Genomic DNA, 12,156 nt, shown 5'->3' with positions numbered 1-12,156 from the left:
TTTTACAAGCAAATGACCCTTAAAAAAAATCCTCATAATACAGAGTAAACAGACAAATTAGAAATCAGGTATCAGTTGTTTCCAGGTCAGTTTTTGTATTCCCAGGTACTAATATCAAAATATAGAACTCTCCAGGAATAAGTACCTAGTAATAATGGAAGTGTACGTGTGTGAAAATTTTGGCAATACACTATATAAATATTTAAATTTCAAAGTTAAACTTTAAAGCTATTCCAAAGTCAGAGGCCATACACATTCAAGACGTCAAGAATTTTGACTTTAAAGTTCAAGCTAAGATTTCTGAGATTGGAACTCAATTCCTGACCTTTAGTTGGAAAATATATATTTAATAATAATTGTGTTATTAGATAAAGAAACAGCTGGGTGGCAAAAAGTAGTCCATAATGTCTCTGTGTGGAAACCTGTGGAGCGTTGTTGATTTTCAGCCATGGGTAATTTGCCTCCAGGGGGCATTTGGCAATGTCTACAGACATTTTGGGTTGTCACAACTGGTAAGAGAGTGGCTCCTGGCATCTAGTAGATAGAGGCTAAGGATGCTGCTGAACATCCTATAATGCACAGGCCAGCCCCCCCTACAAAGACTATTTGGCCCAAAATGTCTGTAGTGTCAAGGTTACAAAACCCTGCTGGATTCTTCGTTGTCCATGTGAAGATTACTACACACTGGACATGTGTATAGTAAGCCAAACAACTAACATTTAATGAGCATATAGTATGTTCCTGGCATTGGAGATTTAAAATATAAATTATAGCTAGTTACCTTGCTGTCAGAAGATATGAGTAGAAGAGATAGACAAGAAAAGTAACAATTACAAACTGCTGAACTAAGTGTTAGTGTAACGATAAGTGCTTTGGGACAGCAGACAAGGAGTACTTGCACAAATTGATTATCCATGAGGCAAACCTTCTAACTGAGCATGAGTTAGTCACAGGGCCAGCCCAGATTCATAAATTTTTAAATTTTTTCTTTCTTTTTTTACTTTTCAGAGACAGGTCTTGCTAGATTGCCCAGGTTCTTGAATTCCTGGCATCAAGCAATCCTTCCACATCAGCATCCCTAGTAGCTGGAAATTATAGGTGTGTACCACCATGCCTGGCTCCCTAGCCCAGATTCAAGGGGATGGGAAAAAGATCCCATCTCTCAATGGGTAGCATGGCAAAAGGTCTGTGGTTTTCTTTAATATACCATAAGTACTTGACAACAGTGCCTGGCACATACTAAGTGTCTAATAAATGTTAGCTATTGTTAGTACTATTATTTTGCATTTTCTGAACAATAAGTGAGTCTTGGCATTTATTGTTCACTCTGCCTGGAAAATTCATTCCTGGGATGGATGGAAGGAAGGAAATGACATCCCTCTCTTATTTTGATGTTTGCCCAAATATTGGCTCATCAGAGATGCTTCCCCTGATTACCCTGTATGAAGTAGCACCCAGACCACCACCTTATTTCTATCAACTCTCTCACCTACTCTGGACTGACTTTTCTTCCTAGTACATGTCACTGACTACATACATTATATGTTTATTGTCTGTCTCCATTAGAGCAGGGTATTTATTCAGTGCTGTATACCCAGTACTTAACACTTGGCACATAGTAGGTGTTTAATGCATATATGTTGAATGAATGAACAAATAAATGAACAAAAAAACATAACTTATTTTACCAAAGGCATTTTTATACCACTTTTAGGATAGGATACAAGACATTAAAGATAATATACTGTTGTATTTCAAAGTGATCTTAGCCACAATATTCGTAGCACAGCATGTACATACTTAATGCTGTTGTCCATTATATCATCCCTTGAGGTTGATATGAGAGTTGTCCATCAGAGCATGTGTGCTCTTAGGAATCAGGGAACACTGTCACCTTAAACTTCTTGGCAGTGATGTGTGTCCTTAACCAGATGGTGAACTTATGGGTGTTGAGGGGATATCTGTTGCTTTTGTATTCTGCTTTTCAGCAAATAAGTATTACAGTACTGTGTGCATAACGTGAGCTTTATAAATGTGTAATGATTAGAAGATAGGGCTCTCTGCAATCCAGTTTTCAGGATAATTTTTTGCCTTGTTTTTGTTATGTAGTAAAGATACTGTATTGACTGTTGAGAATGCCTGCTTAATCATGTTTGCCTTATAGTAATCTTGCCAACTTACTTCTTTTTACTTTTTTTAGGGAGAAATCCTAGAATTGAGAATCTTCTTTGCCTCTATTAAAGATGATACTATATTAGGTGGGTGGAAAATTTCTGGTGACCTACTTTTTTTTAAAATAAATATTTTTGTTTTAGAAGTTTTAGATTTATAGAAAAGTTGCAAAGATGATACAGAGAGTTCCTGTGTACCCGACACGCACCCAGTTTCCCCTGTTCCTAACATCTTACACAATTATGGAACATTTGTCATAACTAATGAACTACTATTATTCATACATTACAATGGAAGTCCATACTATGCAGTGGTGACCCAGTTTTAAAGCTTATTTTCCACAGTTTCTAAAAAATGGAAATCAGTGCTGAATGTCCATAGATAATGGCTTCCTGATTCTTAGAAGAAAATAAGTAACTTTGTCACCAATGGGGCTTACCAGGAAATAAGGGACCTATATTAATGTGGGCTTAAAATTCAAGGGAGGGAATTGTATAGCTTAACATATTGTGTTTGTATCTTGGGTATTAATAAAGATGGCAGGGCGGAGTTTGATCACTGTTAAAGCTGGTTTTCTGTTGTCTGGAAAATAAGTTTTTACAACATGGTTTGTCCTTCATAAATAATCTCTTCTAAGGTCATTGGACAGAATAGGGTTGCCCCAGAGTAGGAAGTGTGGCCTCTTGGGACTGAGTTAGAATTTAGCTTAGGACACAGGATAAGAAGCTAATGGCTGTGAGGCTGATTTCTACAATTCAAATGGGCATAAATTTAGTCTAATTCTTTTCCCCAGGACTGCCCAATTTAAGATTAAATTTTATACTGGTGCATATTAGAGAGATGGTTATTTTGCTACTTCAGTGGAGCCTTTTAATCAGCTTTAATGCTGTCCTGGGTAAAGTAAAAACTTAATCTTCTCTCTCTTTACAGACTCTTCTAGTTTGCCATCCTCAAAGCAGAAAAAGCAGCAGTGAATCAGCACTGCTTCTTACATACTCTGCTTTTATTAAATTTGCTTCAATAATCCTCTTCCAGTCTTTTGTGCTGTAAAAGAAGTATTTTCACCATAAAATAAATAAAAATTGTACCCAAATGAAATTTTCAAGTTATTTTAATTAAGCTCTGGAAAACATCCTAAACCTCAGAAGATAAATTTTATTCCTAGTTTATTTTTTAAATTCTAGAAAGTAGGTCAGTAGGAATACCCTGCTTTAATTGGTTTAATTAGAAATGAAAAATTACAGGACTAACTCAATTTGAAATGTAGATTCAAATAAGAATTATACTGGGATTAATGTTAATATTTAAGGGTTTGAATTTAAATAATATTCATTTAATCAAAACTTATAATTTCTTATTGAACAAATTTTATATAGCAAAAAAAGAGGCCCAAGTGTTACAATATACCAATACATATGGAAAAATGTTGCTATGAAATATTAATATTTGACAAGGTAATCATTGAGAATTGTATTTCTAAATGGCCTGCCTAAGAATAACATGTATTCTATAGAACCCTAATAGGTATGCCATGGGGGGGGGGGAAGCCTTCTGTGTTTGAGTGAGTTTGAGAAATACTACATTAAATTTAAGAAGTTGCCGGCAGAATTTCTCAGAGCCTTTAACACTTTCTGAATTTCTAAGAGCAGGCTTATATAGGGTGTGGCACTTTGCAAACTTATTTATCCCTAGATCACCGAGTAACATTTTTCAGGAAAATGTTCTGAATACACAAATTTGACCTGTTTTAGGAATTTATACCTGTGATGATGTTGAGGCCTTTTTTTTTGTAAGTTATAGTGATATATCATTCATATATGTTGCTTCTCCATAATTCTTTAGGATATTTTCTCGATGTATTATATCTAACCCTCAGCTCAGTATCTTCCCTCTGTTAAGTAAAATGGTGGTTTCAAAACATGGCTGTACATCAGAAATACCTGACCCTATTCCTGGAGATTCTCTGTGATAGATATGTCACTGTGCTCAGGATTCTGTATTTATTACAAACACCCAGACGATTCTGATGCAGCCAACACTCCAACTGTTGCTTTGGAACTTTTGAACTAAAAACACGTGTTTCTTTAGATGGGTGATTGGATTTGGGGGTTCAGTTTGCAGTCATAGAACGTATGGGTTAACCATCATTTTGGAGCAAACTGTGGCACTGACTGCCAATGACTCCGTGAGGTGATGTGCTAACTGTAACCTAATGTGGAACAATTATTCTTTATGAAAAGCAAGCCAGGCATGGTGGCACGCACCTATAGTTCCAGCTACTTGGGAGGCTGAGGCAGGAGGATCATTTGAAGCCAGGAGTTTGAGAATAGCCTGGGCAATATAGGGAGACCCTGTCTCCAAAAACAAGACAAAACAAAAAAAAAAAAAAGAAGAGAAGAGAAGCAGAATACTCCTAAGTAATCTTTTGGTCACCTTCCTAATAAGAAAATACTACATATAAGGTTATGATTTGTTTTTATTTAGTTTTGAGTAGTTTCCTTGTGGTTGGTGTTTTATTTATACTTTAAAAAGAATTACATGATTATATTTACTCGGCCATCTATTTAAGAATATATTCTCTCCCTTCCTGCTGATAAGAGAAATACATACTTAACCTTAAGAAGCAAATAGGCCAAGATTCTCATTTATGCTTTGATTTATGTGAGTACTGACAATAGCTTTTCTGTGAAAACTGTATGGTTATGTATATTCTGCCTAGTGAAACAGTTCCATATTCCTGGAAACTGTCTTTCACATCCTACAGATATATCTGGAAAGGAATAATATAAATACTAATGGTTTAAGAGACAACTAGTCTTGACATATCTTGGTTGAATACTCTTCCGTTAGCAATATATGAAACTAGACACACTCATCAAAAGTAGGAAATAGCCACTGCTTTAAAATTCTGTAAGGTCTCACCAGTGCAATGAGACATGAAACAAATAAAAAGTGTGATTATTGAAAATTGGAGATAACATTTTTATTACTTGCGAACAATTGTTTACATTAAAAAAGAAGTTAAAAAATAAAACTAATATGTTTAATAGGACTAATTAGATATGAGAGGTATCCAAAACCCATAGTCTTTTTACACGCAAACATGATTTGATATGCCCAGTCTTGTTATATCTATGTATTAATTGGTTGGTGAAATAGTAAATAGAAAAGTTAAGTTTGCCTTATCAGGTTAGAGAATCAGGAGAGAACAACACCATAAAAATTAAGAAGATAATTGTAAGGAGGGCTTACCAACCATGGCAAATATTGTAGCGACATCAGTTAAACATATCCTACGGATACTACTAAGGGTCTAGAGCTGCCGGGCTTCCTTTAGCAGAGCCACATTGGTAAAGAGAAGGATGTGGAAGCCAGACCACAGTGCCCGAAGATGAATGTAATGTAAGAGCCAAGACATTTATTTTAGCTCGATAGTAATGGAAGAAAAAGAAGCGAGTATTTTGTTGCTGCTGTCTTTGTCATTTTGTTTGTTTGTTGTCAGAACCTTTTGTTATCTCCCTCCTAAGAATGGAAACTTCTCAGAGGCAAGACCTCTGTTTCCGGGAGCCCTGTAGTGCATAGTACTGCCTTGAACGTTTGAGGCTGTCATTGGCTTTGAGTTTAATTCCTGCCTGTGAGTGAAAGTTTTAAAACAGTATTAATGGTCACACAGAATAAATTTCAGTGAGTTCTCGAGTATTAAACTAGGCAGCCCCGGCTTTGAGACATGCTGTCCCTGTGCTCAGAAGAGCAGTCGTGCTCTGCTGTCCTCACCAGTCTCACAGCCTTTATTCATGAGCCTCCCTGTGGGCTTTTTTTTTTTTTACAGCTATGAAACCTACGTAGCTGAACACATACTTCTCCTGTAGGGTATGTGATGAGGAGGAGAGTTTGGCGTTGGAGTGCTGGGAACCTGAGGAATCGCAGAGAACTCAGAGCCCAGCCCTGACTTCCGGAGAGCCCACAACACAATGAACAAACTGAACTTCCATAACAACAGAGTCATGCAAGACCGCCGGAGTGTGTGCATTTTCCTTCCCAATGATGAATCTCTGAACATCATCATAAATGTGAGTAGATCCAATTTTAGAAATGTTTAAATATCATGTTTTTGCCAGTGACCACATTCAGGTTATGGCTTGGTTAAGGATAAAGACATTATGGAGCGAGACCCACAATAATGTGGCAGAATTGGGGTGTGAAGTAGTCTATACAGGACTAAAGCTAGTGTTATTGCTTATGTGCTGCTGCCTTCAACAATCTCTTGCCTGGGGCAAAATTAGAGAATTTTGGTTAACTATTGAAAAACAAACACTTGCTATTTTTAAACTTTTCATTGAGATTTGTACTGAAATGTAGACATCTTAAGTGTGCAGCTCAATGAATTTTTACAAGCGTGTACATTCATGTAACCATCACAGCTTGAGATGTAAAACGTTCCCAGCACCCCAGAGAGATCGTTTATGACCCCTCCCAGTCAATAACCTCCACCCAAAGGGTAACAACTATTCCAGCCTGTATCACCATTGAGTAGTTTCATTCGTTTGTGAGCTTCATGTAGCTTAAATTATGTGTTATGTTCTCTTTTGTGTCTGGCTTCTTTTACTCAACATTTATTTGTCCTGTGAATTCATTTATGCTATTTCATGTGACAGTAATTCTTTCCATTGTTGTGTGATATTCCATTGTATGAATATGCCCAATTCATTTAGCCATCTACTGTTGATGGATATTGGGTTGTTTAAAGTTTGGGGCTATTTTGAATGAAACTATCATGAGCATTTTATGTGTATGCACATGTCTATATATTTCCAGGTTAATATCCAAAAGTGGATTTGTGAATCATAAGCTACATACATGTTTAGCCTTGGCAGAGACTGCCAGACAGTCTTATGGTAATTGATGTCATGACTAGCATTTTTTGACCCTTCTCTATTTTATTAACTTTTGTATTCTTTCTTTCACATATTGTATTGTTATGGAATTAGGGAAAAAATTGCTTTAGTGTATCCCTTGAATTAGTGTTCTTTCCTATATGTTACTATATTTTTTAACGCAATTGCTGTATAAAAGAGTATTTCTAAATGTTATACTGATATATATGACATTTAAACAGCTTCATTAAAAAGTTTAGATAGTACAAAGATTCTGCTTATTACCATAATCATTTTGGCTTTATTCTGACAGTCAGCACAGTTTCTTGATTTTCTAATGTATCCTCGTGTTCACTCATAGGGATTGTCTGAGCATCAAGCCTGCCTACTAGATGAACTTTATCATCTGTTAGGCAGAATTTCTAGTAATTAGCTACATTCTTGCTCAGAGAACCTGAAGTTGTTTTTGGATGTATGAGCAGTAGGCTATTATTTTGGCAGCATTTTGTTTTTAAAACCAAATAAAAATTGGCAATGTATCTCTTTCAGCGTGGGTACTGGCAAAATAAGTTAAAACAATTCTACTTATAGATGTGAATATGCTGTTTTTGAGTTCTTTTATATATGATACATAGTAAGATATCCACTGAATTTTTAAACTATATATAATCCAGGACATATAGCATAAGCACTTAAGAAACTTCTCTCACTTCCATTCTGTGTTTTCACGCAGTGGAATATGCGTGCATGCGTGCGTGTGTGTGTGTGTGTGTGTGTGTGTGTGTGTGTGCATAAAGGATATGGAATAAAACTCTACTAGCTACAGTTAAGTGAAGGGAAGGCTAATCTGACTTAGTGAAAAATACTAAAAGCTGACATAATTTTCAAATAATCTGTACTAGAATCTAACCAGAGGAAGGAAATTATGGAGAACAGACTGGAAGATGGCCAGTTTATTTGTTCCTATAGATTAGTGGTTTTGAAACTTAAATGGGCATCATAATTATTTGACAGATCTCACTAAATATGCAGATTGTTGGACCCCACTCCTTAAAAATGCTGATATAGGAAGTCTAAGGTAGGACATAGGCATCTATGTTTAACCAGATCCCCTAAATAGATGCTATAGATATGCTAAAATCTTGAGCCAAACAGGCAAAGATCTGTGTACCAGCACCACTCAGTGTCTTTCACTCTCCAGAAGTCTATTTACTGGATTGTGTTTTTGGCATTATGTCAGTGGCCTAGCCCTTTGACCAGTACTTGATCCATAGCAAACACAAAGTAAATGTTGGTTGTTTTTAGTAATAATAATCATCATCATTATTTACATCACTTACAAGTGTAGTTAATAGAGTGTTTGTCTTTTTGCATGTAGAACAAATTTAATATTTTGGTCATTCTGAATTTCCCATGAGTTATACTAATTGGAGCTATTTTAATTATGGAAACCTGGAAAATTTTGTAAGTAAAATCATGGTAAATGTAAAAGCCATGAAGTTTTAAAGTAATATAAATTCGGTCCAAGAGCATATACATCTTCACTAAGGCTAGAGTGAACAATTCTTTTTTTCTAGAGCATATTTTGGACATTTTTACACAATAACCATTAACATTCAGGAAGGATCAAATGCTATTTTAAAACTAAAAGATCCATATAGAGTATATTTTTGGATAAAGCTTTAACTCGTACTCTTAATACCTCATACTGTATAGCACTTTTTAAGGTTTCCATTGCTCCTAAAGATTAAAGGACTTGAGAAATTTCACAATCAGCTAAAATGTGGCCTTAATGACTCATAATATGCAAATACAGAAAACTCAAGCTTCTTTTCACAGCAGGTAAGACTTCAGAGCCACGGCCTTATTTAATTATATTTTTTAAACAAGTACACTGTACTTACTTGATAGTTGTTAAAGAGCTTTATCAGTAGGTTCCAAATGCTTGAACTAGCGGAACAATAATTATATGGGGTGCATGGTGGAGATGTAGGGTATTATTTGGACTACAGTCACACAGAGTTACAACATAGTTTATTTCCTATACATTTAGTTTATGGTTTGGAATTTTAACTTTTTATTGCATTTTTGTCCTGGCTGCTTTGTGTTCAACATTTTTTAAATGCAGTCAAACTAAGCTTTAAGGTGCTCTAAATAATGTGACATTTTAAGTTCCAAATTTGTAGTATAATAGTCCAACTTAAGAATTTTATGTGGCATTTGGTACTTTCTCTTCTTCATTTTTTTTTTACTTTTAAATTTTCTTTAGAGACAGAGTCTTGCTCTGTCACCCAGGCTGGAATGCAGTGGTGCCATCATAGCTCACTGGAGCCTTGAACTTCTAGGCTTAAGCTATCTTTCCACCTAAGCCTCCTGAACTACAGGCATGCGCCACCATGCATGCCCAGCTAATTTTTAAAAATTTCTTAGATGGGGTATGTTGCCCAGTGTGGTCTTGAACTCCTGGTCTCAAGCAGTCCTCCCACCTTGGTCTCCCAAAGTGCTAGGATTACAGGCATGAGCTACTCACTGTGCTCAGCCTCTCCTTTTCTTTATTATTGTTTCTTTAAGATTATTTATAAAATAGAATTGTGGTAGGACAGAACTCAAAATCCAGAGTCGTTTTACTCAGTGTTAGAAATAACATAGGACTTCCATAGGACAGAAATCAAGGATCTCAAGTGGGCAGAATCACGCTAGCTATATACAAAGGATGATACTGATTCCCCACTGGCAGTATGTTTTCTCAGAGGTGGTGGTGGGTTTGTATTGATAACGTTTTTTCCTAAATTGCTGAATGGCACATTGATAAAATGGTTTGGTCAGTAAATCAGGGAGTAGTGTGTAGTCATGGAACAGAACAAAGATGAGGAGGAGCCTACAGGGAGTCAGATATCTGGCTTTCATTCATCAAACAGTTACTGAGTGCCTATTATTTATCCTGAAAATAAGACACTTGTTCCAGCTTGAGTTCCTGGTGCTTCTAAGCAACTGACTTGGTTCTACTCTGGCCTTAAATATCTTTCTCTCTTTCCAGTGGGTAAGGTGCTCAGGTTGGTTGCCATTTAATAATGAATGTGGAAAAAAGTAGTAAACCTATTCTTCTTTACTGTAATTGGAATTATCACTGGTTCTGGATTGTCTGACTTTCAATTTTTAGGAGATCTCAGCATGTTTTTATTTTCCTAATCTGAATTTCCATTTTAAGATATGATTAAAAAGTCATTGATTCAGAGTTAAATAATCTAGAACTTATAATAATTTAAGCTTTGATTGTCAACCTTATCATTGAAGAAAGGATTTGAAAGCTAAAGTTCCAATTAGAGGGAAAATGCTACATGTGATGTGTACAGCCAAAATAATAAACAGTCATGTTGCATATGTTTTAATGTACATATATAAAATGTTTTAATACATGAGTTGCTGCCTTTGCCACTACTAGCTACATAACTTTAAGCTTTCTGAGTTTTATTTTCTATTTCTATAAAATGAAGAAATTGACTTGAGTAGTTTCTCAAAGTCAGTGCCAACTCTAATAAACTTGTGATTCTGAAGTCAACAAGATAGACTCAGCAGAATTACTGCGCCGCACAACACTTCATTAAATATTTGAGAAAGCGTTAAAATTGTATCTTTTAGAGACTCTCTAAAACATGTGATTTGTCCTAGTAACTTATCCCCACAGTTCCAAGTTAATAAGGTTTTATAGTTGAATTATACTAGGACTCAGAAAAGGAATATGGTTTAGGTGCTAAAAAGATATTAGACAATAACAGTCATTGATTAAAACAAATAAATAAAAACTAGGCAGGCATTCATTGTACAGTGTATGCTATTTTGCATAGACTGTCAAGAGGAAAACTTTCCTTGAAAAGATACTTGCCCTAAGTAGACATTCCTCAAAAGAAGAAATACAAATGGCCAATTAGATATATGAAAAGATGCTCACCCGGCTACTCAAGAGGCTGAGGCAGGAGGATTGCTTGAGGCCAGCAGTTCGGGACCAGCAGACTATAAAAATAAAAACAAGCAAAAATAAGATAAAATGTTCAGCATCACTAATCATCAGAGACATGTAAATTAAAACCACATGAGATATCACTTCACACCTGTTAGAATGACTACTATCAGAAAGATAAGAGTCCAGAGGTGACTTGTGCCTGTAATCCCAGCACTTTGGGAGGCTGAGGCAAGAAGATCACTTGAGGCCACAAGTTCCAGACTAGCCTGGGCAACACAGTGAGACCCCATCCCTATAAAAAAATTTAAAAAATAAGGCAGGCGTGGTGGCATGTGCCTGTAGTCCCAGCTACTCATTCGGGAGACTGAGCCAGGAGGATTGTTTGAGAGACTCGGTGTTGGATGTTATAGTGAGCCACTGTACTCTAGCCTGAGCATATAGCTTGACCTTGTCTCACAAAAATAAATAAAATAAATCAGCCAACCAACCAAAGAGAACAAGTGTCAGTGAGGATGTGGAAAAAAGGGGAACCCTTGTACACTGTTGGCGGGAATGTAAATTAGTACGGCCATTATGGAAAACAGTATGTAAGTTCCTTGAAGAATTAAAACTAGATCTACAGTATGATTAGCAGTCCCTCTCCTGGGTTTATATCCAAAGGAAATGAAATCATTATGTTGAAGTATCTGCATTTCCATGTTCATTGCAGTATTAGTCATAATGGTCAAGCTATATTATCAATGTAAGTATCCATCAGTGAATTAATGGATAAAGAAAATGTGGTATATATACACAATGGAATACAATTCAGCCTCAAAAAAGAAGGAAATCCTGTCATTTGCAACAACACAGGTGAACCTGGAGGACATTATGTTACATGAAATAAGCCAGACACAGAAAGACAATACCACATGATCTCATTTATATATGGAATCTAAAAAAGTCTAACTCGTAGAAGCAGAGAGTAGAATGGTGGTTACCAGAGGTGGGAGGATTGAGGAGATGTTAGTCATAGGATACAAAAGTTCAGTTAAGAGGAGTAAGTTCAAGAGATCTATTGGGCAACACGGTGACTATAGTTAATAACAATGTATTATGTACTTGAAAATTGCTGAGAGAAAATTTTAAGTGTTCTTACCATAAAAAAAG

At 36.0% G+C, this 12,156-nt stretch overlaps 1 protein-coding gene across 5 annotated transcripts in view; it reads left to right on the top strand.

Moving 5' to 3' along the window:
* The window catches only part of FRMD6 (FERM domain containing 6), a 75,083-nt gene that overhangs the window by 31,369 nt on the left and 31,558 nt on the right, over window positions 1–12,156 (top strand). For 3 of the 5 annotated variants that reach the window (XM_012757981.2, XM_012757972.2, XM_012757977.2), the window contains one exon: window positions 6,002–6,242. In XM_012757981.2, the coding sequence (XP_012613435.1) occupies window positions 6,144–6,242 (99 nt within the window). In that variant the 5' untranslated portion in view covers window positions 6,002–6,143. Of the gene's footprint in view, window positions 1–8; window positions 2,259–6,001; window positions 6,243–12,156 lie in introns of those variants that run through there. The other 2 variants (XM_012757974.2, XM_076004029.1) reach the window with 2 other exon arrangements.

This window comes from Microcebus murinus, chromosome 6 (assembly GCF_040939455.1).
Source record: "Microcebus murinus isolate Inina chromosome 6, M.murinus_Inina_mat1.0, whole genome shotgun sequence".
NCBI classification, from domain to species: Eukaryota; Metazoa; Chordata; class Mammalia; order Primates; family Cheirogaleidae; genus Microcebus; species Microcebus murinus.
Note: the sequence above shows the minus strand (reverse complement) of the source record. Positions and strands in the feature narration are given on the sequence as shown.